The following is a 27,548-nucleotide window of genomic DNA, read 5'->3' on the forward strand; positions in this document are numbered from 1 at the left end:
GATAAGGATGAAACAGTTGGTTGCTGGACTGCTTGCGGGCTTTTCCGCGGGCCCTGCTGGGCTGCGGCCCCGGGCCAGTTCATGCCTCGCCACCATCAGACAAGGTGCCAGTGGTGGCCAAGCCTGCTGACTGCCAAATTGTGAAAGGGGATAGGAAAATAAGTCACTGGTTTCCGTTCCATTTTAAATCAACTCTGGGAATGGAGCCGTTCTCCCAACTTGCTGGTGTCGAGACTGTGGGATGCTGATAACGTAGGGTAGGCTGGGGACCTAGAATCCATGCGACGGTGTCACAGACACGTGTGCAAAGGAGGGCCACCACGCCCGGAAGCTTATTAGCAGAGGAGCCAAGTGACAGCAGTCCCAGAATAGATCCCACAGGCGCTCTCATTTACAATGCCCTTGTATCCCAGCTCACACTGCTTAAGGATTCTGAGTCACATTTAGCCTTAAACCACCCTTGTCAGCACAGCAGCTCTCAACCAACCACCTGGGAGCAAGCATTAGCAATGCATTATCACAGCCGCTCCACACAGGCACAGAGCGTGCCCGGAACACAACATCCCGGGGGGCTCTCCTCTCTCCAAGGGCTTTGCAGGTCAGAGCTGGAGGTCAGGCAAAGTCTTTTCAACAAAATGCCTGCCCTTTGACCCTCTGCGACACACACATTCTAGAGCGAGCACACACCAAGGGACGTCGGACTTACCTTGACTGCACAGTAGCCCCGCGGTCCAGAGCACAGCCAGGAAGGTAGGGTAGGCATCAACGCAGTTCTGGCTGGGGAACACATAAATAAGGAGAAAACAATCAGAAAAACATAACTGCTACAGTGTGCTCTGAAAATTACCCCAAATCCCAAGCCAAGAATCATCATCGCACAAGAGGTGCAAACTCCATTCATAACTCCGCTTCTCTCTCTGCCCAGGAAGAGGCGGCTGCCACATTGGGAACAGATCGCAGCGTAAAGCAAACACATGTTCAGAATCCATTTGCTCTGCTCCTACAGGGAAGCCGAGCAGAGCCCTGGTTTCTTGATGTATTCATTTTGGCAGGCTTCCTGTTCCTTCGCTGTGCCGCTGTGCGGGCACACTTCTTGGAATTGCAAAGTGAGCAATGCAGACAGAAGGGTGTGGCTGAGTCTGGTGGGGGTGGTAAGGCAGCAGAGCCCTGCTAAGGAAACCTTCCTGTCAGACACACAGATCAGCCCAGATTTGCAGGAAGGAGAGGAGAGGTGCTCTTCGAGCAGTGAAGCAACCAGGGTTGGGGCAGGTGTATGGAGCAGCATTTAAGACACAAGTGGGATGCCTGCCCTTGCACCATGTCAGAGTGCCTGGGGTCAAGCCCCAGGTCCCCTTCCCATCCCTGCTTCTTGCTGATGCACATCCTGGGAGGGAGCAGGTGATGGCGTAAGTCTTTGGGTCTCTGCCACCCATAGGGGAGACCCAGTTTAAGCTCCAGGCTCCTGGCTTTGGACTAGCCAAGCCCTGGTTGTTGTGGGAATTTGGGGACTAAACCAGTGTATGAAAAAATCTGTGTGTATGTCTAATAAATAAAATTAAATACATAAATTCATTTTTTAAAAGGCAGATTAAGGTCAATTCAGAAAAGCTAATAAAGTTAGCTTGCTGATGGCACAGTCCCTGTGTGCGGGCACAGTCTTCATCCTCAGGGGCTGTATTCTGTGCCAGACACCAGTGTTTACCACCATCATCTCCTTTTTTTTTTTTCTTTAACATTTATTTATTTATTTGACAGGCAGAGTGACAGAGAGGGAGAAAGAGAGAGAATCCCTCCCCCCCCCCTTTTTTTGACACGCAGAGTGGACAGTGAGAGAGAGAGAGACAGGGAGAAAGGTCTTCTTTTGCCGTTGGTTCACCCCTCAATGGCCGCCGCGGCCGGCGCACTGTGAAGTCAGGAGCCAGGTGCAGGGCCCAAGCACTTGGGCCATCCTCCACTGCACTCCTGGGCCACAGCAGAGAGCTGGCCTGGAAGAGGGGCAACCGGGACAGAATCCGGCGCCCCGACCAGGACTAGAACCCGGTGTGCTGGCGCCGCAGATGGAGGATTAGCCTAGTGAGCCGCGGTGCCAGCCGAGAATCCTTTTCTGCTGATTCACTCCCCAAAATGGCCACAACAACCAGGTCTGGGCCATGTTGAAGCCAGAATCCAGGAATTCCATCTGTGTCCTCTCATGTGGGTGCAGACGCCCAAGCACTTGGGCCATCCTCCACTGCTTTTCCAGGCACATTAGCAGGGAGCTGGATCAGAAGTGGAGCAGCCAGGACACAAACAGGGACTATGATATGTGATGCTAGTGTTGCAAGGGGTGACTTAACCTGTTGTACCAGAACGCCCGCCTCCTCCCCACCCTCCTACCCCCAGTCTTCTTTAATTCACCATCCTGTTGTGAGTACACATGACACCTGCTGCTGCTGCTGCTGGAACAAAGATGTATTATGTCATGGCTTTAGAGGTCAGGAGTCTAAAATGAGTGTCCCTGGGCTAACAGCCAGGTGTCAGCAGGGCTGTGTTCTGTCTGGGGACTCTAGGGGAAGCTTCATTCTCCTGCCTCTCCAGCTTCCAGACATTACCTACATTACTTGGCTCATGGCCCCTTTCAACCTCAAAACCAGCAATGGCCAATTAGGTCTTTCTTGTTGAGTAACTCTTGACATCTACTCTCCAGCCCCCTTCTTACATATTTAAAAGACCCCTGTGATTGCATGGGATCCCACCCAGATAATCCAGGATCATCTATTTAAAGTCATCTGCTTAGTGGGGCCGGGGCTGTGGCACAGCGGGTTAAAGCCCTGGCCTAAAGCACCAGCATCCCATATGGGCACCGATTCTCATCCCGGCTGCTCCTCTTCTGACCCAGCTCTCTGCTATGACCTGGGAAAGCAGCAGAAGATGGCCCAAGTCCTTGGGCCCCTGCACCCATGTGGGAGACCTGGAAGAAGCTCCTGGCTCCTGGCTCCTGGCTTCAGATCAGCTCAGCTACAGCCATTGTGGCCATCTGGGAAGTGAACCCGCGGATGGAAGACCTCTCTGTCTGTCTCTACCTCTCTCTGTAAGTCTTTCAAATAAATAAAATAAATCCTTAAGCTAAAGTCATTTGCTTAGCAACCTGAATTCCTCCTTGCCATGCAGCATAACATATTCACGGGCTCCCAGGATTAGGATCTGGACATGTATGGGGAACTATCTCTTTGATGACTAATTTAAATAGCAGGTGTCATCTTGAGTTTACAGTGTAGGACAGGACGATGAGTATGCACATCCATGGCAAAGTAACCTAAGAGATGAGCAGCATCAATGGAAAATAACGAGACACAGGAGGCATAAAAGGAAGGTGGCAAGGCAACACAGTGGAAAAGATGCTTTGTCAGAATTTAGTCCACTTCTTTAAATAAAAAAAAGATTTGTTTGTTTGTTTGTTTATTTATTTGAAAGTCAGAGTTATACAGAGAGAAAGAGAGGCAGAGAGAGGTCTTCCATCCACTGGTTCACTCCCCAGATGGCCGCAATGATCAGAGCTGTGCTGATCCGAAGCCAGGAGCCAGGTGCTTCCTCCCAGTCTCCCATGTGGGTACAGGGGCCCAAGCACATGGGCCATCTTCCACTGCTTTCCCAGGCCATAGCAGAGAGCTGGATAGGAAGTGGAGCAGCCGGGACTCGAACTGGCACCCATATGGGATGCCAGCACTGCAAGTGGTGGCTTTACCCGCTAAGCCACAGAGCCAGCCCCTTTAGTCCACTTCTGACACTGACTAGCTGTTCGTCATTGGCAAAGCAATCTCTCTGGATTTAATTCCTCTACCTGTAAGGCTGAGGCATGTTCCTTAACTCTAAGATCTTTTGAAGCTGTCAGAGCCGAAGTCCAATGCAGTGATTCTCAAGGTGCGGTCCCCAGACCAGCAGCATCAGCAACACTCAAGAACTTTGTTAGAAAAGCAAATACCTGTGCCCACTTTAGACCCAGAGAATTAAAATTCCTGAGAAAGGACTGCACAATCTGTGTTTTAACAAGCCCTCCAGATGACTCTGATGCCCGCTGAAGTTGGAGAACCACTGGTACAGAGTGATTCACACTACACAGGTATTAGCAGAGACGCAATTTTCAAATCTCTTAAACTGTTGGGGTCACGTGCCTCAGTGGTACCACTGAGAACTCTGGAACAGCCAGGTCTTTTTTTTTAAAGATTTATTTTTATTTATTTGAAAGTCAGAGTTACACAGAGAGAGGAGAGAGAGAAAGAGAGAGAGAGAGAGAGAGGTCGTCCATCTGATGGTTCACTCCCCATTTGGCCGCAACAGCCGGAGCTAGGCTGATCTGAAGCCAGGAGCCAAGAGCTTCTTCCTGGTCTCCCACGTGGGTGCAGGGGCCCAAGGACTTGGGCCATCTTCTACTGCTTTCTCAGGCCGTCACAGAGAGCTGGATAGAAGTGGAGCAGCCGGGACTGGAATCTGTGTCCATATGGAGATGCCGGCACTTCAGGCCAGGGCGTTAACCTGCTGCGCCACAGCGTGGGCCTCACAGCCAGGTCTTGATCTGTACCCTGCAGAGAACCCAGAGAGACTGGGCGGGTCATCTTTGACTGGCTGCGGGGGCCTTCATGCCTGCTGTGGCCTGGATATGGTTCGAGTGTGTCCCCAGGGGCTCCAGGGTTGAAAATCAGGTCCCCCAGTGCGGCGAAGTTCACAGGTGGAGCCTTTTAAAGGTCAGGGCCTACTGGAAGGTGTCTAGGTCATTGGCGGCACTGCCCTCGGGGTAGACTGCTGTTGTTCTCATTGGACCCCTGCTTAGTTCTTATAGAGGGTCATTACAAGAGTGAGCCTGGTCCCCGAATAGCTTGCTCTTTGACTTCCTCTCTTGCTGTGTGATCTTTCCCTCTCGCACACACCACGGTCATGATGGGATGTGGTCAAGGGGCCCTTGTCAGTCAGCACCATGCTGTTTCGACTCTTGCTCCCCAAAACCGGGAGATAAATAAGCCTCTTTCCATTGTAAGTTACCCATTCTGGGGCATTAATTACAGTAACAGAAATCAGACTGAGACAATGCCCCTTTGATGGTCCAGAGACCCTTTCCCAGACAAGCCAATCAATGCAAATAGTGGGAAATCCTGTATCCTGTGCTGGGATTCAGGCACAGCCAAAAACCAGGCACAGGACAGAAAGAGCAGAACCTCACAATTTCCCCTGACCTGGCGGACGCAGTAAGAACTCCAAATGGCAGGAGGCCCATGCAAATCTACCACTGGGGTGACGAGGCTGTTGAGTAAACAGGTCCCAAAGTTACAATCACAGCAGCTCTGAGCACCAGCACCACCTCATCCTTACACATTAATAGAGGCACAAAACTGCAAAATGTCTCAAGACTGAGAAAATGTGATTCATTTCCCAGCTGAAGCAAACTAGAGGAAAAATTCCTTTTATACCTGGTTGAAGAACAGGCTGTGTCTGAGGGGATCTAACAGCTGATGCTCTCGTCGTTTGAAAATCTGTCAGTGCCAAATACTTCCCCTGCTCTTTTCTCACTTCCACGTTCTGGGATTTTCTGTTTGTTTTTAAGGAGTGATTCTGACTGGGTGATACAAAAAGGAGAAACATCCTTAGTTGTCCAAGGGATTTGCTCCTGGGAGAAAACCATCCAGTGATTTGACATTGGGTCATTCCTTCCATCATTCTGGCTTGTTATTTCCAGCCAAAACATGGTCCATCTTCAGTTGAATGAAACTCTCCCATCTGTAGAAAACAGGCTCTGGATTCAGGGAGAATGGGTTTCCTGAGTATTCTCAAAAGCCCTGTCCCTTGCTCTGGCTCAGGTGGTCCCTTTCCCTATCCAGAACTTCCAGTGCAGCTTCCACTCAAAAATCCATGCACAGAAGCCCCTCCGAGAGAGGGTGCTGGTCCCTCCCACCAGCGACATGGCAGCCTCTTGCCGTGGGGCCTCACGGCTGCTCACTGTGGTGTTTAACCATCATGCAACTTCTGTGCAACACCAGGGCTGCCACTCACTGGTGTGTGATTGCGGGTGCTTCCCAGCCCCATGGAGCTTCACTGCGCTCATCTGGAAGAGGAGAGGGGGACATTAGCAATTTCCTCCCTGAGAATAAATTTTGAGGAAGCACCACACGGCTCACAGGAAGCACTCACTGAATGGTGGCTCTTAGTGCTCCAATGCCTTTCTTTTTAGCCCCTAGAGAGAAGGTCCTTCCTACAAATGCACTATTATTAAGGATTTAGCTCTGTGCTATTTTCTAGTTTTCGTTGTTTCATTTTTGAATTTTTTTTATTTATTCGAAAGGCAAAGAGACAGAGAGAGAGAGAAAATCTTCCACCTAACTACTGCTGCACTCCCCAAATGCTCACATTTGGACCAAGCTAAAGTCAAGAGCCCAAAACTCACTCTGGATCCCCTCTGGGAGTGGCAGGGACCCAAGTCCTCCAGCCATCTCAACTGCCTCCCAGAGCGCGCGTCAGCTGGGAGTCAGGACTGGAAATAACCAGGGCTTGAACACAGGCACACCAACATGGGATGCGGACATCCAAAGTGGTGTCTGAACCACTGTGCCAAACACTCACCCCGTGTCATTTTCTTCTGTGAAACAGAACTGACAAACCCATTGGGCTCCCATTTTTTAAGGAGCTCGCATAGGAGCTGCGTAGCAGATATTGCAGCACTTTAGTCTGCTGCGCCCCACGATTGATGTGTTCATGGAGAAAATGACTCACTCTTTGCCCTTTCGTTTTTCTCCACTTAACACTTTGATGTTCCATTAATCAGTTTGAATCAATTTGAAGTGAGGAAATACTGTTAACAACAATATTGACACTAATCAATAGGATCACTGTAGACCTGCCGCCTTCAAATAATTTTGCAAGTCTACGCCGCTTAAATCTGAACCTTCGATGGATGCCAAGAGAGGCAGGGGAGCAGTGGCACTGGCGGCAGTTCCCATAATGTGTTTTGTGAAACACTAAACTGTTAATATGTTCTGCAAAAAAGGGGGAGGGGCAACCAAGGGGGAGGGTCTGGGGTTAGTAAGCCCTTCTTCTCTTGGAGAACCAAGAATCAAAGGGCCTCTTAGTGCATTAAAGATTCTCAAAAAGTCTGGCCATATGGCCGGCGCCGTGGCTCAATAGGCTAATCCTCCACCTTGCGGCGCCGGCACACCGGGTTCTAGTCCCGGTCAGGGCGCCGGATTCTGTCCCGGTTGCCCCTCTTCCAGGCCAGCTCTCTGCTATGGCCAGGGAGTGCAGTGGAGGATGGCCCAGGTGCTTGGGCCCTGCACCCCATGGGAGACCAGGAAAAGCACCTGGATCCTGGCTCCTGCCATCGGATCAGCGCGGTGCGCCGGCTGCAGCGGCGGCCATTGGAGGGTGAACCAACGGCAAAGGAAGACCTTTCTCTCTGTCTCTCTCTCTCACTGTCCACTCTGCCTGTCAAAAATTAAAAAAAAAAAAAAAAAAAAGTCTGGCCATAAAGAACCTGCTCTTCCCGGTAACACCTGTCAGTAACCCACGAACCTGGGCTCCTTGGCACACATCTAAGGAAATCACACATCTCCAGAGACCACCTCCTCTCTGCAACCCATGCTCTCCTGCACGCATGGGGAAGAGTCTTAGGTCAGCTAACCAGGATTTTTCTCCCGGAACCAGACTTCTGCCAAGACCATTCCAGCTGTGTGCATCAGCTGGAAACGGCATCAAGCTACATTTTATACAACTGAACAGAGTCAAGGTCAGCTCCCCTTAGCTCTCACACCTGACTCAGCTCTGTCCTGGCGGGAGACAAGTGATGGAAAGACTCATCAGTCAAGGCCACGTCTGAGCTGACAGACCACACTGGCGGAGCTATCTGTTAATCAACTACCCCAGATTGTCAAGCCATCTTTGTCAGCCACCAGTCGTATTTTATGCTGAGAAATATGCATCCCCCAGTATCACTCATCCTTTACACTGTTTTTCCCTCTATATCCACGGTCTCTAAACATTTATGATCCCACACCCTGTCAACCAAAACTTTTGATTATGCAACCTTATGACAGGTATATTATGTATGAATTATATACACCACATGTGTTACTCTCTGTATATGAAAAGTGAGTAAGCCTTCATTCCTCACTTTTTGGATAGGAAGATTAAATACGGTTCGTGTCTTCCTGCACCCCTATAGATCATCTTGCACCCTCTGTCTGCCTCTGGAGGCCCCCAGAGAAGCCACAAAACCTGCTTCCCAGAGGTTTCCTGGAGACTCTGTGCCTTGGCTTCTGCCATACATAGGCAGCTGCCTGCTGTGCCGGTCTTTGGCCCCCTTTTACAATCCTGCAGGCCCCTGCATAGCATTGCTGGGCTAGGGAGGAAGTGGTGTTTGTAAGGGAACCACAGCGGAGTCTGAGCAACCTTTATCTTACAGAAAGTTCTCTCCGCAGCCACCACCTTACTTCCTATCTCTCCCTGCCATTCTGTCCTCCTCCTCTTCCTCCTTCCCCTCCCTCCCACAGAGGCTAAGTGGGGCAGACACAGGGTCTCTGAGGCCTGGGCTACAGTGGGGAGCCCTGAGCAGCAGCAGTGCCCCAGCCCTCTGCTCTCTGGCCTCCTTATCTCTGAGACCCCGGCCTGATTACAGAACTTCCCAGCCCCCACCAAGACGCACGGCACAACCCCCAACCAAAGGGCACTTCTGCAATTTGGAGGCTGGCAGCTGGCGAGGCCAGGTGTAAACACAATGGCTTCTTAGCCACAGCTAGTTCGTGCCTCAGGGGAAGTGGCAGGAACAGAACGGCCCCCGTCTGCTCCATTTCATCTTCGTCGCCTGCAAAGTAGAAAGTCAACCTCTACCCCGGGACAGTGAAATTCCACTGTCACTTCAAAATGGGAGAGCCAAGGGGTCCAGGAGAATGCCAGGGAGCTGGGGAGAACGCCATCTTCTGGGGCGGGGGCTCTGCTCTTTGCCATGGGCTGAGGCTCGGTTATGCTTTCTGGAGACATTGACCTTGCCCCTGATCAAAGGCACGCTCTTGTACCTGCTGTTCCCAGGACCTGTCAGCAGAGTGCTCTTGCTGCTCCCCTTGCAAATGGTGCAGATGCGATGGCCTGTTTCCCCTGTGCTCGTCAAACGGGCCTAGCGTGTCTGAAACCACATCTTTAACTTTCTCCAATGGATGCTGAGCACTAATATGCCCATGGCCCAGATGTTCCCGTGGAAATCTCCCTGTAGGGAGTGCAGCCAAGGATTCCCTTCCGCTCAGGCTGCTGGAATGACTCAGGGCAGGAGAGCTTGGTGCGAGGGAGGGGCCCAGAGCAGGTGGGCAGAATGTGGGGTGAGGGCTCTGGGGTGCACTGCACACAGGCAGAGCTTGAACACAGCCTGGAGAAGCCAAGGGCCCACAGAGGAAGAGGAGCCAGGACATCAGCCTGCGATGACCCCACCAGCATGTCCACAAGTGGTCCAGAAAGTGTTGGCAGGGCAACTGGGAAGCCGGGGGAGAAAAGGGGCCTATGATGAACACTTGCCAGAAGTCCCCTGCCAACCCACCATGCCTATGCCTCACTGAGAAAACGCAAAGTACTCTGATGAGGCACAGGGCTGAAGTTGAGTGACATGTAGGCCCTCCTATCAAAAGCCAGCTTTCCAAAGGACAAGATAGAGGTGTCCCTGTGGAGACACTCCCTTCCTCCCAGGTCCTCCCACAGAGCCTCAGGGCCAGAGCCTTTGAACTCTAGTCCATGAGCTTGCCTATACTGTTCCTATGATGCAAAATAAATGTGCTTCCTTTGATTTGGCCCTGGCTCCCAATTTGGAAGGATCTCTCTGGTCATCAGAGTCACCTCTGGGAGGGAGCTGATGGCCCCTTGGTTGGCCCTTCCTTGGTGACTGGCTCCAGTCTTGGGGGGGCGGGAGGGGGAGGACAAGAGCAGCAGGCCCAGGTGCTCCTGCCAAATCTCTATTTAAATTCATTCTGCATAAAAGAAAAGCAAGTGTTTGAATAAGACTCATTCAAATTTGCATCCCAAATAGATTGCACTCACCCTCCCAGAGCTGGTCAGGTGTTTTCTAACAGTGCTTTTTATTCAAAAGGAAAGGTTGAGAGAGGGAAAGGCCATTGCACCATGCTCTGTCCTCTTTGTTCTTGTCCTGGTGGCTCAAGGAGACCTGGTTGTGAAATGTGCTGACATCACCCCCAGATTTCCAGGAAAGCAAGGGGCAGGGGAGCTGAGGACTGCTGCTGTGTCCTGCCTGTTGCGTCTGAGCCAAAGTGATGAGTGATTTCATGGCAGGGCCTCTGCACTAACCCTGCAGGGAACTGGTCAACCCCTGGCAAAGTGACTCACGCAGGCATTTCTGGAGTTGCAGAAATCACCTCCCCCACCCCCAATATCCCTACTTCCTTTCTTTTAACATCAGAAATACACTGAGACAATGAAGTATGTCCACAAAATCTCATAGGTGAAGTTCAACCCACACCCACGCCCGTGCCCCTACCCAGGGTTTGGACTCACTTGGCAGTGTAGACTCGCTCAAAGGCAAGGGTCCCTGTCCTCTGGAAGCTCCGCCCATTCTGGTTCCTGCTTTCATGCTCCACCTTGTGGGCAAAGAATCCTGCCAGAGAAGAAGGTTTGGATTTGGTTAGACGGGCACGAATGGGGCAGGTGTTGTGGTACAGTGGGTTAAGTCACCGTCTGCGACACTGGTATCCCATAGGCGTGCCAGTTCAAGTCCCGGCTGCTCCTCTTCCAAATCAGCTCCCTGCTAATGTGCCTGGGAAAGCAGTGGAGGATCACCCAAACACTTGCACCCTGCCACCCATGTGGGAGACCCAGATGGAATTTCAGTCTCTTACCATATGGGGAGTGAGCCGAGAGGTGGGAGATTCTCTCGCTCTCTTTCTGCCTTTTAAATAGTGTTGTTTCATTGCCTTACAAGACCATTAAATGCTACCTTCCTTGACCTCCAAACAGCCCTAAATGTCCTCCATTAGATGTCACTTAGCAGCAATGTATTCAGCAGCTGCCGCCTGCTAATCACTGTGCAGCATTGGGAACGCAGTCGTGAGCAAGTCACAGCCTTCACTTTCAAGGACTTTACACTCCCAAGAAAGGGACACAGGATAAAGGAGGAATGACACCGCAGAGGGATTCGTGCCAGAATGAGATCAAGTGCATCCCTGGTATTACCAAGGCTCGCGAGAGGCAGCTGAATTCCATGTTTGAGTCAACAGATGAATCCCTAGAGGAAATGATGCCTCAGATAAAGCCTGAAGAACACGTAGGAATTATATGGGGGAGCAGGGGGTACCAGCGGGGATCACCCTGCTCAAGTGCAACGGGATAGGCCAAGGTTAAGAGGCTTTAGCTGCTGGGGGCCGGCACTGTGGCTCACTTGGCTAATCCTCCACCTGTAGCACCAGCATCCCATATGAGTGCTGGGTTCTAGTCCTGGTTGCTCCTCTTCCAGTCCAGCTTTCTGCTGTGGCTGGGAGTGCAGTGGAGGATGGCCCAAGTGCTTGGGCCCTGCACATGCATGGGAGACCAGGAGGAAGCACCTGGCTCCTGGCTCACTGTCTAACTGCCAAAAAAAAAAAAAAAAAAAAAAAAAAGGCAAGAGCTGTCTATGTTCGGCGGTATGAGCAGCTTAGAAGGGGAGAAAGCCGAGGCTGAGGCTGGGGAGTGAGGCCTGGTAGAACCACAGCTGAGGCCACTGGAGAATGATTCTTTCTGTGATATACATCTGTTGTCACTCACCGGGCACCAGACATTTCACTTGTGTCTGAGAACGAGACAGACAAAGAGCCTTGGCCCCAGGAGCTTCTGTTCTGCCGAGGACAGTGGAGGAGGAGACGGCAGCTACAGTGACAGCGTGTGTTGAGCGGTGCAGCGAAGGGAAAGTAGAATGGGGTGAGGGGTCGTTTGAAGTGCTCGGTCCAGAGGATGGAGGGAGCCTCGGTGAGAAAGCAACCATGGACCCTGCCTGGAAGAAGATGATGCCTGAGAAGGGCCCGTGGAGTTTGCCTGTGACCTTGCTGGGAACTGGGTAAAGAGATTCAGACTTTAGTCCCAGTTGAGAGCACCAGGAGCTACAGAGAGCCTTGAGCTAAGGAAGAGCAGAATCAGAAAGCCACTCTGTCTTTGGAGTGGCGGAGCAGCCAGACCCAGAATGTGGAGATGAGATGGGGCTGGTTAGGTGACGGCTGTGGGCCTGTGAGAGACGCCGAGGAGACAGACTCCCGAGGCTTTGATTGGGTGGTGGGGGATGAAGGCCTCTCTCCTCCCTCCTATGTTATTCCTTGACTCCTATTTCAAGAGTGAGGGGTGGGGGTGATCGTCAGGGATCCACCCACAGGGTCCTTTTCACTCACTACACATCGGCCCCCTCACAAAGACATGAGCAGGCGGCCTTATCAGTGGTGTACACGGAGAAAAGGCTTTCGGGAATTTTCTTCTTGGCAAAAACACACCCCCTCTGCAGGAATGTGCCCGTGGTCAGCGAATGCACGGGGCTGGCCTGTCTGAAGCGACCCACCATGTCGCAGACATTCCAGTGTGTATCTGACCTACAAGCGCAGTTCAAAAAGTTCATCACAAAACAGAACGAAAAGACAAGCTGCTTTTGACCCCAAACAATTCAGAGAGCCATGCGTAGCTTTTTTTCCTCATATGCATCGTCAGGAACTTTTCTGAGAACCCTTCTATATTTCCTGGCGGAGCTTTGCGCCAGCTCCGTGGAGTGGGTGGCCGTGTGCCCACCCTGTAAATGAGGAGCCCATGGCTCAGGGAGGTGAGGCGCCTTTCTCAGAGTCATCCCAGCCGTGGGAGCCGTGCGGCTGGGAATTCACCTCGAGCTGGCCCGATGAGGAAGTCTCTGCCATTTTATTCCCTGCAGGATTCCATGAGCTCCCCAGCGTTTAGTCCACCTGTCTCGGAATGTCTCTGCTAACCACGGAGCCACAATCACAAACTCTGGTAGTTTTCTTTCCAGAAGCCAAGACGGCGTCCCCGGCCCCTGAACACGGCAGCAGGGCCAGGATTACGAAAGTCAGAGGTTATTACCTCACCCAGCTGCACACCGGGCCTGCTCTTCTCTGCACCGGCTGCAACTTCTTCCCACGATGCTCAGAGAAACCAACCCCTTCCTCTTTCCCAAGCCTAAGCGCGCCACCCGTGGTCTCCACCCCAGCTCTGCCACCGTCTTCAAGTCTTTTCCTTCTTCAGTCTTTCCTGTGTTTATTTCCTGCCCCAAGAACAAAAGCAGACCAAGCCTGTCTCAGACCAGTATTGCCTCGGATTCCAGCTTTCCTTGTCTCTAAGCTAAAAATGCCAAAGTGAGTTACCTTTGCTTCCTCCCCACCATCCTCTCTCTCCCAACCCCTGTGTTCCTCCAGTACCTCACAGAAACCACACATGCAAAGACCATTAACACACTGATCTTGGCCCAAACCAGCACAAGACAGAGACACACACAGAGAAAAGGCAGCAAACAGTTATTGAGCGTCTGCCGCCCGCTGGGTGCTGCCAGTTGCTTCGCTTATGTGATCTCACGCAATGCCTTCCACAACCACGAATGCAAGCTATTAATAACTCCACTTCTCTGTTAAGGAAACTGTGAATCAGAGAAGTTAAACAACTTTCTCAAGATCATGTAAAATCTTGAGGGGCTGATGCCGTGGCACAGCAGGTTAATTCTCTGCCTGCATCCCATATGGGCACCGGTTCAAGTCCTGGATGCTCCACTTCCAATCCAGCTCTCTGCTAGGCCTGGGAAAGCAGTGGAAGATGGCCCAAGTGCTTGGACCCCTGCACCTGCGTGGGAGACAAAGCAGCAGCTCTTGGCTCCTGGCTTTGGCCCTGCCCAGCCTGGCTGTTGTGGCCATTTGGGTAGTGGATCAGCAGATGGAAGACCTTTCTCTGTCTCTCCTCTCTCTCTCTCTCTCTCTCTCTGTCTCTCTGTAATTCTGACTTTCAAATAAATAAATAAATCTTTAAAAAATATATCTTGAAGTTTTAGTTAACTGCTAAGTAAGATGAGTCAGCAGTGTGATACAAATCCTCAGAAGGATAACTGATAGACAAATGATTTTACTAGACTTGGCATCTGGGTCTCAGAACACCTGTCTACATTTCAGAAAGAACACAAGCAGAGGAGAAGTGACTCAACACCAAGGAAACTGAGTCACATGAGAAAGGCTATGTTGAAGAAGGGACGTAACAGATGACGCTGCACACACAGAAGCAGAAGGCACAGCTTAGTCTAAGCTTTCCCAGAGAACAGTTCCAGGGCCACTGGATGGAGGTACAGGCAGTGGATTTCAGCTCCATGGAAGAGAGGACTCCCTGAGGAGCGAGCGTGTGAATGAATGAAGTGGAGGCGGTAGACACGCCTACTTTCTAGGGCCAGATGTTTAGGTTTGGAACTATGGCTCACTGCCACTGGCTCTGAAACTTTGAGCCAACAGTTTCACCTCTCTGGCCTCCTTTTGCTTCCCGGTAAGAAAGGAATAAATGATAGCAAATATCTGATGGGGTGCACAATGCAATGAGATAATCCTATGCATAGCACGCTCTCCACGCATCTAACAATGAAAAGGGCGATTCAGGGCTGTAAGACCCCCCACCCCCACCCCACCGGACTGTCGAGCTGAAGAAGAGGCCTTGTGCAGGGAGCAGCCTGGGTCTATGGTTCTGCTTCTAGAGCCCGTCAAACCCTGGGGCGGGTTGCCAGGTCTTCCGATGGGGTGCCCCCACGTGCTGGGGTGGGAACAGCAGAGTCGGAGGCTCCATTGCCCCCTGTAGCACAAGGCTCCCAAACCCTTTCAACCACAGGGCCACTGCATCTCCCTTGTTGGCCTCGCTGTAAGAACCAACGTGGAGAAGGCCGCCTCTCCAGGAGGACAGAGGGCGACGTTAGCTCCTGACACCCTCCTTCCCCCGCAACTGGACCGGCTGAGAACAAACAGTGTCTGCCTGAGGGGTCCTTCCTGTGCCACCACACGCAGTCCAGTGCCCCTCGGCCCCTCCCCCACTCACCTTCTCCTCCTGAGGTCATGAGTTTGGTTTCCCATGAAGAACGCTTTACCCAAATACAAGTGCTCCTCAACTTACGATGGGGTTATAACAGTAAGTCCATCATAAGTTGAAAATATTGTATTCATCATACTAACCCCCAAACGTCCTCACTTAGCCCTGTCTTCCTCACACATGCTCAGAATACTGCCAACTTATCCAACGCAAAGCCCATGTTTACAGCGAAGTGTGGACCAGCTCTTGTAATTTACTGAACACAGTCCTGAAGGTGAAAGCCACAACAGTCAGCTGTGTGCACTTTCACATCATCGTAAGGTCAAAAAAAAAAAAAAAATCACCGATCAGACCGTCACAAGAGGGGAGACCACGCACATGCATCTCCCAGGTTTCCTACAGGGCAGAGCTGCCGGCCCCTGGCAGGAGAAGGTGGAGCTCCCTGCACATTATTCACGGGAGGTGCACCTGTCACAACCCCCTGGAAACCAAGCTGCGCTAGTTCTGGCCCAGCATAGCGTATTTGGGACGTGTTGTGTTCTGCCAAGCCTGCATTCTGCTGGTTCAAACTGGAAGAGTGCCACTGGTTTCAAAGATCTTGATGACTAAAGGACATCTGGAAGGCAGAGGAGGAAGTTGCACCAAGCGGGCAGGGCTCTGCCCATCAGAAAGATCAGACCCGCAGAGTGTCCAGACAGCACAGAACCTGACACTGCCATGGACCCTTGTGGCTCGGGAGAGTGTGGGCGGTGCCTGGTAACCACAGGGAAATGTTGTTTACCGCTCCCAGGGCATCTTGAGTGGAGGGGGAGGAAAGAAGAGTGTTTGCATATTTTTTGGAACCCTGTAAGGTAGGTCTGTGGTTGCAACTGTTGAGGTGAATTAGAATTGCAAAGAGGGGCCGGGACTTGCTTGTGATCCTAAAAATTCACAGCTAGCAACCAGTCAAGGTGTTACCTCCCCAGTTATTTGAATTTTCTTGTTGTTCTGCACAGGCACGTTTAACAGTTACAGAAAGTCCTCACAGATAAGCTTGGTATCCCCTGGAGGTTCAGGTCTCTCCCCAGAAGTGGCTTAGTCTAAACTACTGTCAGGTGGGCAAGGGGCCCTCCGTGGCTTCCCAGAACTCCGGAGGGACAGCCACTCTGGCCACCCACTGCCCAGGCTGGCTCCCAGGAGCTGGGAAGACAGGGGCAGTGATGTGTGGGCCACGCTGCCAACTCCAGCTCACACCGCAGCCATCCATCTGCCCAGCCCCACAGGGTTGCGCCTTGCTGCTCCAGGATTGTATCTCCCCGGCCAGGAATCCTTCATCCTGGCCGCTGTCCTGGTCTGTCTAGAAAGTCAAGGTCTTGAGACTGGCTGTGAGGGCCCAGACATCTTCCCACCAACAATCCCACCTCCCTCCCCCGTTTGTGCCACTGAAAAAGCCTTGATCCCAAATTACAAAAATGATCACCAATTTCACAGTTCACTGCCAGTGTGCTCCGCGTTTGCTAAGCCACAGTGCGGAAGCCCAGGGCTCACCAGGACAGGGCAGGTCCCTGGGACGTCTCCAGTGGGAGAGGTGAAGACGCCGTTCCCACCATGGGGAGCCCTGTAAGCCCACAACTTCACTCTGAGTTGAGAAGAGGTGGGTAAGAGTGAACTCAAACTTCCCAGCTGAGCCCAGCCCCAGCCGCAGAAGCAGGAGGCAGGGCATGGGGTCCCCGGTCCTCTGATGTCCGCCAGTCACATGGATGAGTAGAGGGGACAGGGACCTCACCCAGAGCTACGAAAGCACTGCCCAGCCACCCTCCCATGCAGCTGCCTTCACAGAGGCTGAAGGGGTGGCTGCTGGCTTCTACCTGTCCCTTCCTGTCCCCAAAGGCAGGAACAGAGCTATGTTTTCCACTGATGTGCCTCCATGTGTCCAGCACAAGGCCTGGCACACAGCAGGGTCTCTGCAAGTGCACACGGAAGGTCTGTATGGGACAGCAATGGCTTGAGGAGCGAGCAGCCCAGAGAAGGCCCTGTTCCCTTGGAGCTAGAACTCAGTGTTGAGTGATTTCCTATGGAAATGTGTGGGCCAGGTAGCTGCCCAGCGTTGCTCCATCCAGGACATTACTTAGGGAATGCAGAGTTATGCCCCTGTGGTGTGTGAGGCCCACGGGTGCCTCTCCCTGAGCCCAGAAGGCAAAATCTTCAGCATCTGTCTGTGCTCAAGATGGGGCCCGAGATCAGGACACCCCAAAGGTGCTCTGCATGCAAACATGTGACCATGCATCCCTGTTAAGTTATTGCCACTGAGCCGCCACAGCCACCCATGGGAATTACTCTTCTCTTATCTTAAATAAACTGTAACACAGCACCGCCGGAAATACTTGTGAAGACAGTCTTAAGTCCAAATTTAGGGAGCAGTTCAAGACCATCCTACAAGGTCTTTCTGCAAGGGTACAGATCTGGGTACCCTGCTTGGTTTCTTAATTGATAATAGGGTTAATGGAGATGCAAACCCCAAAGAGAAAAGTTTCTCTCTCTCTAAGTACATAATGCATATGAAAAAATGCTTCAAAAATGATACATTGCTAGAGAAAAAAATATTACAAAAAAAAAGTATTATAGTAGCCCACTATACATTTAAATAGAAAGGAAGCCATAGAGAAAAGACACACACACACACACCCCTGTCTAAGGCTGACTCAGGAACAACCATCAGACAAAATCTCCCCGGAGGGAGGAGGTATTCATCCCCTTACCATTTTGGACCACGCTGATGAGGGTGACGATGGCCAGCAGGACGACATTGCCCACGGCTTCTTGATCCATGCTTGCTGCAGGTGCCCGAGGGAGGACTGCTGTGGCCCCGGCTCGGCAGCCTGCGCAGTGCAGGAAGGGGAAGTGAGGGCTTGCACTCCGTCTTTCACCACCAGAGTTTCCAAAGGCCCCGGCACGGTTACACAGCTGCCTCCTCCTCTTTCCTCTTCCTCCCCTCCTTCCTATTCTCTGAAATCAGCCAGAGCGCCCAGGCTGTGGCTGTGCGGAACCTGCCAGGGGAAACAGGGTGCTGGGGGGAGGAACTGAGGGGCCAGCACTAATGCCAGGGGGTGCCTCCCTCACAGCCTCCAGAATGAATCTCAGACCCAAGACCCTGAGCAACCTGAGCCCCCTGAGGACCCCAGACTCTGGGAGATGCAGGGATCTCTGATAACAACAAAGAAACAAAGGAGGGACTGGTGCTGTGGTGCAGTGGATTAAAGTCCCAGCCTACAGCACCAACATCCCATATGCGTACCAGTCGAGTCCTGGCTGCTCCACTTCCTATCCAGCTCCCTGCTGATGCACTTGGGAAAGCAGCAGAAGATGGCCCAAGTCCTTGGGCCCCTGCACCATGTGGGAGACCTGGAAGAAGCTCCTGGCTCTTAGCTTTGGATCAGCTCAGCTCTGGTCGTTGTGGCCATTTGGGGAGTAAATCAGCGGCTGGAGGATCTCTCTCTCTCTCTCTCTCTCCACCTCGCTCTGTAACTCTGTCTTTTGAATAAATAAAATAAACCTTAAAAAAAGGGGAAAATGAAACTTTTTATAGAGCACCAGAAAGAGGTATGCTGAACCCTGTCCTTTCTATCTTGAATTCCTAGGAAAAAAATGAGCACTTAACACACCATGGGATACCAGCCACATAAGACATAAATGAACAAATGAATGAGTGAATAAATGAATGACGATGAGTAGAGAGCAGACGATGTCTTCTTTTCTGCAGCATAAAAGAAATGAGAAGAATACAAGAACTAGATCAAAATACTAAAACCAAAACCAAAGAATTCCATAAGGGGCAGAAATGGAGTTACAATTACCTTGAAGGAGAACTTCCAAACAAGACCGTCCAACACTGGCTTTTCAGAGCAATTATGGAAATGCCTACCCTGGAATTCTTCTCATTGACAGTGAGAGTGGAGAGGCACCAGCGTCTGTGAGAGTGCAAGAGTGGGCTTGGGGGTGGGCTGGGTGGAAGCCACACATCATATAGGAGGCCTCTCTCTGTGTTGACAGCAACCCCTTGGGCGCTGCAGAAAGTGCGAGATTCCTGCCACCTTTGTCCCAGACTCAGCTCTTTGGCATAGTTGATTAAGAGGCACTTTTATCAAAATCCCACTGCAAAGGAAAACATTGGCCACTGTAATTAGAGGCAGCTGGGGCAGCATCTGACCCCAAGAGAGGTCAGTGTGGGGGAAGGGACCACAGCCTCATCCCAGAGCAGCAGGGGCCAGCATGGGCATCTTGGGCTCAACTTAGAAGGAGGAGGGGGGATGGCATGTAGAGCTTGGACTGCTGAGGCCAGCAGCCAGGGCAGGTCAGGCCGGTCATGCTGCTCCTGGGCACTGAGTGTCTGGTGCACTTTGCACAGGTGGAAGTCTACAAAGAAATGGAGCTGATATGGAGATACATCAAAAGGAGATTTATCGTGGGAAGTGGTTCACACAGTTGTGGAGAGCAGGAAGTGCCACAATCTACCATCTGTGAGCTGGAGAGGCAGGAAGGCTGGCAGTGTAGACCAGTCTGAGTCCATGGGCCTGATTATCAGGGAGGCCAGTGGTACAAGGCTGTCTGGGTGTGAAAGCTGGAGAATCCAGGCTCCAAGGTCCAGGGCCAGGAAGAGACAGGTGTCTTAAGTCATTCACAGAGAGGAGAAAACTTGCCCTTCCTTCCCGTTTGTTCTATTGAGTTTCAGTGGATTCAAGAATGTCGGCTCGCATGGGTGGGGAGGGTTCTCCTGACCCGGTCCACTGATCCATATCCTGATTTCTTCTAGAAGCAGCCACACACACACACATCCCAGCCCTCTGGGCATTTTCTAGCGCGGTCAAGTTGACACAAAAAAATAACCATCCCATAGCTATTACAGGATTGGAGAGGGACTATGCTCCAGCAAGATTAGTGTGTTGACCTGAGTGAGATCTCATTTGTAGGTACAATTTTTTTTAATTTTCAGAGGATATTTAGGTTTTGATAGCGAAGAAGTCTGAACTCTCATGAAGAGTTTAATACCTTCTAATAATTAATATCTTCTAATAGTTGCCATATCTTAGTGGTAATGGGTCAGAAATGAAGGTCAATCCCCATAAAAAGTCATCCAGTTGAAGGCAATAAAACTTAGGTTTAGCTCAGGCAAAAGGGAAATGCACTGGCTCAAAGAACTCAAAGAACTGAGTAACCAAAAGTGGAAATGGGCAGAGATGGATGGGCTTGGAGATAGTGGATTTCTCTCTCTCTCTCTCTTCCTCTCCCTCTCCCTCTCCCTCTCCCTCTCCCTCTCCCTCCCTCTAATGGAGTCATTGTGAATGGAGCACTCCCTCACCACCCTTCTCTCTCTGTCTCCCTCTCAGCCTCTGGCCCCCTCAGCTTCTCTTAGCAGGTCAGACTTCCTCTCTCCCAGACAAGCATTCTCCCCAAGGTGGAAAATACGTCCACCTAGGACTCTCACAGCTCCTCCCCCTGTCCAGAGTGGCCTTCTCTAACCTAAACTCTCAGGGCGGCCCTGCGGGCACAGGCTGGCCAGGTGTCCAAGCCTGGGGAACTGAGTCAGAGGGCAGGAAGATGGAAGACGCTGGTGACTGCCACAGCATCACAGGGTTGACAGGGAGTCTCCCAAAGAAAGACGGATAAGCGGGAGTACTGCGATGCTGTGACTGCCCACTACGTGCAATCCTAGGCTAAAATGTCCAGTTTTTGAAGAATTTTCTCTCTCTTACGCCTTGGTGTCTTTATAGATTATCCCCATTTCCTTCCTACTCAAGCTTTTGTATTTGTGGGGTACAAATTTTGTGCATGACCTGCAGCACACAGAACACAGCATGTGCAGGATCCAGACTGGGGGGCCCAGGACGGCCCTGAAATCTAACCAGCACCAGGCACCGCAGCCATCCACTGGGGGCAGCCTCTCTTGCCTGTGTCCCAAGCATTTCCAAGCCCCGTAAGCAAGGCAGGGTAAGTGTCCAGCCACTTGTACCTTAGAAGGCCCCGAAGGCACCTGGCGGGAGGCTCAGGCCCCGCTCTGAGCTCCCCGGAGCCACTCACAGGGCAGTGATCCCCATGGAGGCCTGGCCGGTGGAGCGTGGCCCCTTCACCCAGGAAGAGCTGTTAACAGTCAGCCAAGATGTCCGTTAAATTACAGTGCACACATTAAGATTCTGCCTGCGGCCGCAGAGGAACACTTACCAGAGGTGAAGCCTCTAGAAATGCCATTCATCTCAATAGAGAGCTGCTGAGACAGAGTGAAAAGGAAAGGGGGAGGGGTGCGGGGGAGGGGCGCTGTTCCCTCGCTGGGATCCAGGCCCAGCAGGGCCTGCAGCCCACCGCCCGCTCTGGGCGGGGCCGGAAACAGCCCAGAGCAGTCCAGCATCCAGAGGCCCTGGGCACCTGTGTCCTGGGGCCCTGGCTTGAAAGGGGCACTGTCCTGAGAGCGCCACCCTTGCCTCCTCAGTGCAACCCTGGAGTCTAGGGGCTAAGTTATCACCCCTCCCCCACTGCCCAAATGGAGAAACTGAGGTTCAGAAGTCTTAAACAACAGTCAGGGACTCGCGTACCCAGTAAGGAGGGGAACAAGGATCCAAACCCAGGCCTGTCTAGCTTCAGGGTCTGGGGTTCAAACCACCCTGAGCGCTGCTCTGGAGCCATCTGCAGAGCCGGAGTCTGCCCAGTCCTTCTGCACTTGTACTTGGCAATCCAGTCACAGGCTGGCTAACGAAGCAGTGGCTCCTTGGCCCCAAAGAGTGATTAAAAAAAAAAAAAAAAAGGAAAGTAAAGCAAAGAAGGAAACATACACACTTCACAGGAGGTCACATATCCCAGAGACTCCTGCCCGTTAAATGTGGCTTCACAAGAACCATCCCAGAGCTCTGAGCCCGCGAGCCCACCCTCTCCTGCCGAGCGCACTCCGTGGCCCCCAGTTCTCATGCATATGCTGCACTTGTCTGTGTGTGACAGGCTAGTTAGACAAATGTGCTGGGAGTAGGAAAGGATAATTAGCACATTCATTAATTAGAGCACTGTTGGTACTTTGACTGTGAAGGACAACCATTTGTCAACAGAGAGCAGGACAGCTGGGGCCAAGCAGCCACTCGGCAGGGGACAGCAGTGGCACTGACCAGCTGTTATTAAAAAGCATGGGGGCTGCTCATACACTTAGCATCGGTGCGCCTCCATCACCATGGCAACATGAGGCCACTACACCCAACTGTCAGGCAGCAGCATTCATGGATCCTTCGTCTCCACCTCAGGTGACATCTCTTCCCCTTGCTTCCCAGTCAAGGTTGCCCTCACTGTGCTTTGGGATTCACCTGTCCACAGGTGATGAGGGAGCAGGCACACAGGGTGGGGCCAGTGAGAGGCGGGGCTTAGAGAAATCCAGGTCTACAAGGCACAGATTGTAGATGGTTAGGAAACACCTCCTTTCCATTTCGGTTGAGATAAAGGACATTCAGACCAATACTGATGTGAAAAACTGTTATGAACACAGACAAGGCAGTCACAGGCTGATGGTCTCAGAGACCCAAAGCGGCCTTGTTGAAGTGTTATTTCCAGTTCCCTGGCAACAAGCCGATGGCCTTTCCCTCCATGAACAGTCTGTGGCTCCATATGGACTAGAACCAACCTGGGATGATCCTCAGGCCACTCTACAGGTGAGGAAACCGGCAGAGAGAATTCGCTATAACCTTAAATGCTATTGGTTCAGTGCCTGTCAGGCCATTGAGCTACATGCTTTACAAATCAAAATGGCATTTGTAGATATGATTGCCATTCGCTAGACCCTCAGGTTATAAACTGGCCATATCAGGGTGGTACAGACAAACAGAAGCAGATGTCCATGACTCTCACATGACAGCAGGCGACCAAGACGGCATCCATAAATCCTCTTGCCTTTCCCATCACAAACACACACAACATCGTGTTGTTTAAGGGTCTGCAGGAAAATTAGGCAAGCACGCCCTAAGGGAGGGAGCACGATGGTGTGTCAAGTACAAAAGCAAAGGTTAGGTACGGGATCCCTTAGGCATTGATCCCTTAAGCATGGGATCCCTCAGGCATGGGATCCCTTAGGCATTGATCCCTCAGGCATGGGATCCCTCAGGCATGGGATCCCTTAGGCATGAGATCCCTCAGGCATGGGATCCCTTAGGCATGAGATCTCTCAGGCATGGGATCCCTCAGGCATGAGATCCCTCAGGCATGGGATCCCTTAGGCATTGATCCCTCAGGCATGGGACCCCTTGCTCACATCTTGGCTTTGTCTTACAGGCTGTCTAAGGAAAGGAGGTCGGTAACAGGCATGCTATCTTGAGAACATTCAATTCCAAGGCGAGTAAGCATTGTGCTGCTCATTTAGGCTCAGCTGATGTGTGATAAAGTAATTCAATGGGGAAAGGAAAGTCTTCAGCAGAGTGTGCTAGGACAAATGAATGCTCATACGAAAGAAACACTGACCTTTCCCAAAAATCACAGAAAATCTAACTGTGAATGAGCCTTACATCTAAACCTAAAGCTAGAAAGATAAAGCTTTTAGAAGAAAACATAGGAGAAAGCCTTCGCAGCCATGAAAAAGGCGAATACTATGGCCATCACATTCCTAAAACCAGTTATGTGTTTGTTGACTGATATTTGCAATTACCTTCTTCCACTCTTCATTCTATATTTCCTTTGCCTCAGTAAGAACCTCAGCGGTCACAGCCTCTTACCTGGGTGAGGTGAGCCAAATCCTTATTCCTGAATGGCCTAGACCTTTATTAGTCCTATGCTATTATGTTGTTTGTCACTGACATTAATCACCAAACATGGAGTGCATGCTCCTCACCCCCATTGCTTAGTGGTGGTCTGACTTCCCCTTGGTAATTAGAATCCACCCCCTGTGAGGTGGATTTGCCTGTTGCTTCACTGGCATAGGAGAGAGCAAACTCACCTTCCAATTTCCTGGAATCATTGTGGGTTCCCTTACAGCAACATTATTACTCTCTTAGGAACTTTCTTCTAGACTAGCAGAGCCCACACCAGGGGCGACAGTAAGAAAAGTCATTCCATTTTAACCCATGATTCCTGGACCCACGAATTCTGACTATGGGAGAAGTAGCATCGTGCAGAGGTGGCTCAGAGCCTGTACTTCAGCCTGGAGGACTTAACTCCAGGTCTGCAAAGGCTGGACACCCAGCTGTGCTATATGTGAGCCTTTCAAAACCCATTCCACTTGCTAATCAAGCCACCTGCTCCCAATGAATATCAAAGAAGACCTTGATCGTGAAGCCACTGTCCTGCTTTTGTAGTAGAATCACTGCCTTGAACAGAGGTACGGTGGGTGGGATTTCATTACAAACAAAATTCTGTTCAGAGATGGTGGGCCTGGCACAGCACTGAGGTTAGGGAAGGCAAATCCATACCCACAGAAAACACCTATTCCAATGAAGGAAAGCATTGCCCCTTCCATGATGGACGTGGCCTAGGGTGCTCAGCCCAACACCAGGTGGCTTTGTAGTCACCTCCTCTACCCCAAGGGCTCATGCCATATTGGTGTGGATTTCTATTCTTGGCAGTTAAATGCTCAGCAGTGGTGGCAGCCAAATTACACTTAGCAAGTGGAAAGCCGTGTTGCTGTGTCCATCCATAGCCCTGTCCCCATGGCCTTATGTTTGTAAGCCCTTTGGGCAAGGGACTGGTTGCTGGGAAAAGAAGTGGGCGGATGCTCTCAGGATGGAACATCTTGTCCACTTAATTACTGCAATCTTACCCTGCTGCAGTTGCTTTTTGGGTATTTGTATGGGACACATATTCTCACATTTTATGTGCAGAAATGCCCAGAAACGCTGGGAAATTTCACAGCAGTGGCAGGCCCCAGAATTTTTGTGAGGTACAAATGCACCTCACGTTGACACAAAGACTTGTATTATAATGTTTATAGCAGTTTTCTTCAAAATGGCCCAAAGCAGACACCCAAATGTCTATCAGCTGGTGAATGGATAAACAAACTCTAGTACATTCAACAAGGGAACTATCCAGTAATCAAATAAGATGGGGCCGGCGCCATGGTCCCTTGGTGAATCCTTCATCTGCAGCACCGGCATCCCATGTAGGTGCCAGGTTCTGTCCCGGTTGCCCCTCTTCCAGGCCAGCTCTCTGCTGTGGCCCGGGAGGGCAGTGGAGGATTGCCCAAGTGCTTGGGCCCTGCACCCGCATGGGAGACCAGGAGGAAGCACCTGGCTCCTGGCTGCTGATCGGCACAGCACACCAGACATTTGGGGGGTGAACTAACGGAAGGAAGACCTTTCTCTCTCTCTCTCTCTCTCTCTCTCTCTCTCTCTCTCACTGTCTGTAACTCTACCTGTCAAATAAATAAATAAAATATTTTAAAAAATTAAAAAATAAAAACAAGACATTCCTGGTGTGCACAACCTGGATGAATCAAAAGCATTATGCTGAATGAAGGAAGAGAGACCAGGAGTGGGTGCTGTGTGATTCCATTTTCATGGGACTCCAGAAAGGCCAGTATAATCTACATAGAGAGAAAGCAAAACAGTAGGGACTGGGAAAGCTCATAAGGAATCTTCTGGGGGTGATGAATATGTTCTATATCTTTATTTTGGGGTTGTTACATGGTAGCACATATTTGTCAAAATGGATTCATTTATTGTATGGAGATTAGACCTCAAGGGGTCAGCGCTGTGGCTTAGTAGGCTAAGACTCCATCCGCAGCTCCAGCATCCCATATGGGCACCAGTTCATGTCCTGGTGGCTCCTCTTCCAATCCAGCCCTCTGCTATGGCCTGGGAAAGCAGTGGAAGATGGCCCAAGTGCCTGGGCTCCTGCACCCACATGGGAGACCTGGAGGAGGCTCCTGGCTCCTGGCTTCGAATTAGTCCAGCTCTGGCTTTTGCAGCCATTTGGGATGGATGAAAGATCTTTCTCTCTGTCTCTCCCTCTGTCTGTAACTCTACCTCTCAAATAATCATACATATTTTAAAAAATTACACCTCAATATCACTGAATTTAAGTGAGCATTTCAAAAACCCATGGATGTTTAGTCAGCTTAGTCATTTTTGATTTAGGGGTAAGAGTGTATTGCATGGAAATAATTTAGTAAAGGTTCAACAAAGAAATTCATAGGAGCTAACATATAGAATGTGCGGATTGTAGAGGCTCCTGGCTTTGCATTTCAGATAGGTTAGAAGTAGCAGGTGCTGGGAAGCTCGTCACCTCGCCTTTCTACACGGACCAACAATGCTGCCACTGGGACCACACCAGGTACGTTAGTTAATATCTCATTGTATAACCACTGTTCCTCTGTTTTAGGTAGGGTGGTACAATCATCCATTTGTGATTCTAAGGTCAGGTGACCTATGTCCTGGACTGGCCCAAACAATAAATATATTCTGCATCTATGGAAAACAACCAAAGAAATTGCTGGAAGTTGCTCCTGGTCTCAGGTCCTCCACCATCTTCACCAGAAGCCACTCAGCCAGGAGGTTGGACTACCTGCTCCATTCCAAAAGAAGTAAGGTGAACAAGAAAAATGACATCTAAGGGAAGGCATTAAATATAAACCATCTTTAAAAAGCAACCAATCACTTAAAAGATAGGAGTTTTCCTGATTCTGTTGGGAATTCAGAGAAAAGTCCTCAGGAAATTATATACCTACTACCCAGAAAAAGTCTTAGGGACTAAGTATTTCAAATCAAGAGAGAATGGAATGGCCTTTGGAGTCTGGTCCTAGGGCACAGGGCAGGACATCCTGGGACAGGAACCCCACCCAAGAATAAACAGTAACAGCAAAAATCCACTGAGGACTCGTCATGTCCCCAGAATCTAAGCCCTCTGCATGCCTTCCCTTATTTAGCGCATTTTACAAGAGGAACCGGAGGCTCACACGACTTGGCCAGGATGATCAGCTGGGAGATGGCAGAACTGCAGGGAGGAGATGTGGCCTTCTGCTGGTCTGGATCTCACCTGCCACGGGCTCTGCCCCAGCCCCTGCTCCTCTCATAAATTACCAACTGGCTAATAGAAATGTGAGCACTCTCAATGGCCAGCACATCCTCAGACAACTAGGGATACAGGGAACTTTTCTAGCATAATAAAGAACATTCACACACACACACACACACACACACACACAACCTTACAGTGAACTTCAGACTTACGGAAGAGAAACCAGAGCTTTTCTACTAAATTAAGGAACAAGGCATAATTTCTTTTTGTACTTCAACATTGTACTGGAAATCCTAGCTAGTGAAATAAGACAGGAAAAATAAGTTTAAATATACATATTGGGAAGAAAGAAATAAAAGACATTATTGTCTGTGAAGGAATTCTGAAAGAATCAATTGAAAACTCCTTAAACTAATAATCAATTAAAGCAAGGTTGCAGGATACAAGGTTAAGACACAACAGTCAATCACTTTCCTTTATACCGGCAATAAGCAACTGGTATTTTGAAATTAAAAGCACAATGCCATTTATATTAGAACCCCCTAAAATAATCTATTTGGATATAATCCTAACAAAATGTA

General features: G+C 50.7%; 1 protein-coding gene across 2 annotated transcripts in view; it reads right to left on the reverse strand.

Annotated features, from left to right (window-relative positions):
* The window catches only part of ALOX5AP (arachidonate 5-lipoxygenase activating protein), a 30,274-nt gene extending 12,323 nt beyond the window's left edge, over positions 1 to 17,951 (reverse strand). The window contains exons 1-3 of one of the 2 annotated variants that reach the window (XM_002720606.5): positions 17,760 to 17,951; positions 10,510 to 10,609; positions 707 to 777 (exon numbers count right to left, since the gene is read on the reverse strand). In XM_002720606.5, the coding sequence (XP_002720652.1) occupies positions 707 to 777; positions 10,510 to 10,609; positions 17,760 to 17,829 (241 nt within the window). In that variant the 5' untranslated portion in view covers positions 17,830 to 17,951. Of the gene's footprint in view, positions 1 to 706; positions 778 to 879; positions 1,059 to 10,509; positions 10,610 to 17,759 lie in introns of those variants that run through there. The other variant, XM_051831744.2, reaches the window with a different exon arrangement.
* Positions 17,952 to 27,548: the final 9,597 nt, after the last annotated feature.

The sequence above is a fragment of the Oryctolagus cuniculus genome, chromosome 9, assembly GCF_964237555.1.
Source record: "Oryctolagus cuniculus chromosome 9, mOryCun1.1, whole genome shotgun sequence".
NCBI classification, from domain to species: domain Eukaryota; kingdom Metazoa; phylum Chordata; class Mammalia; order Lagomorpha; family Leporidae; genus Oryctolagus; species Oryctolagus cuniculus.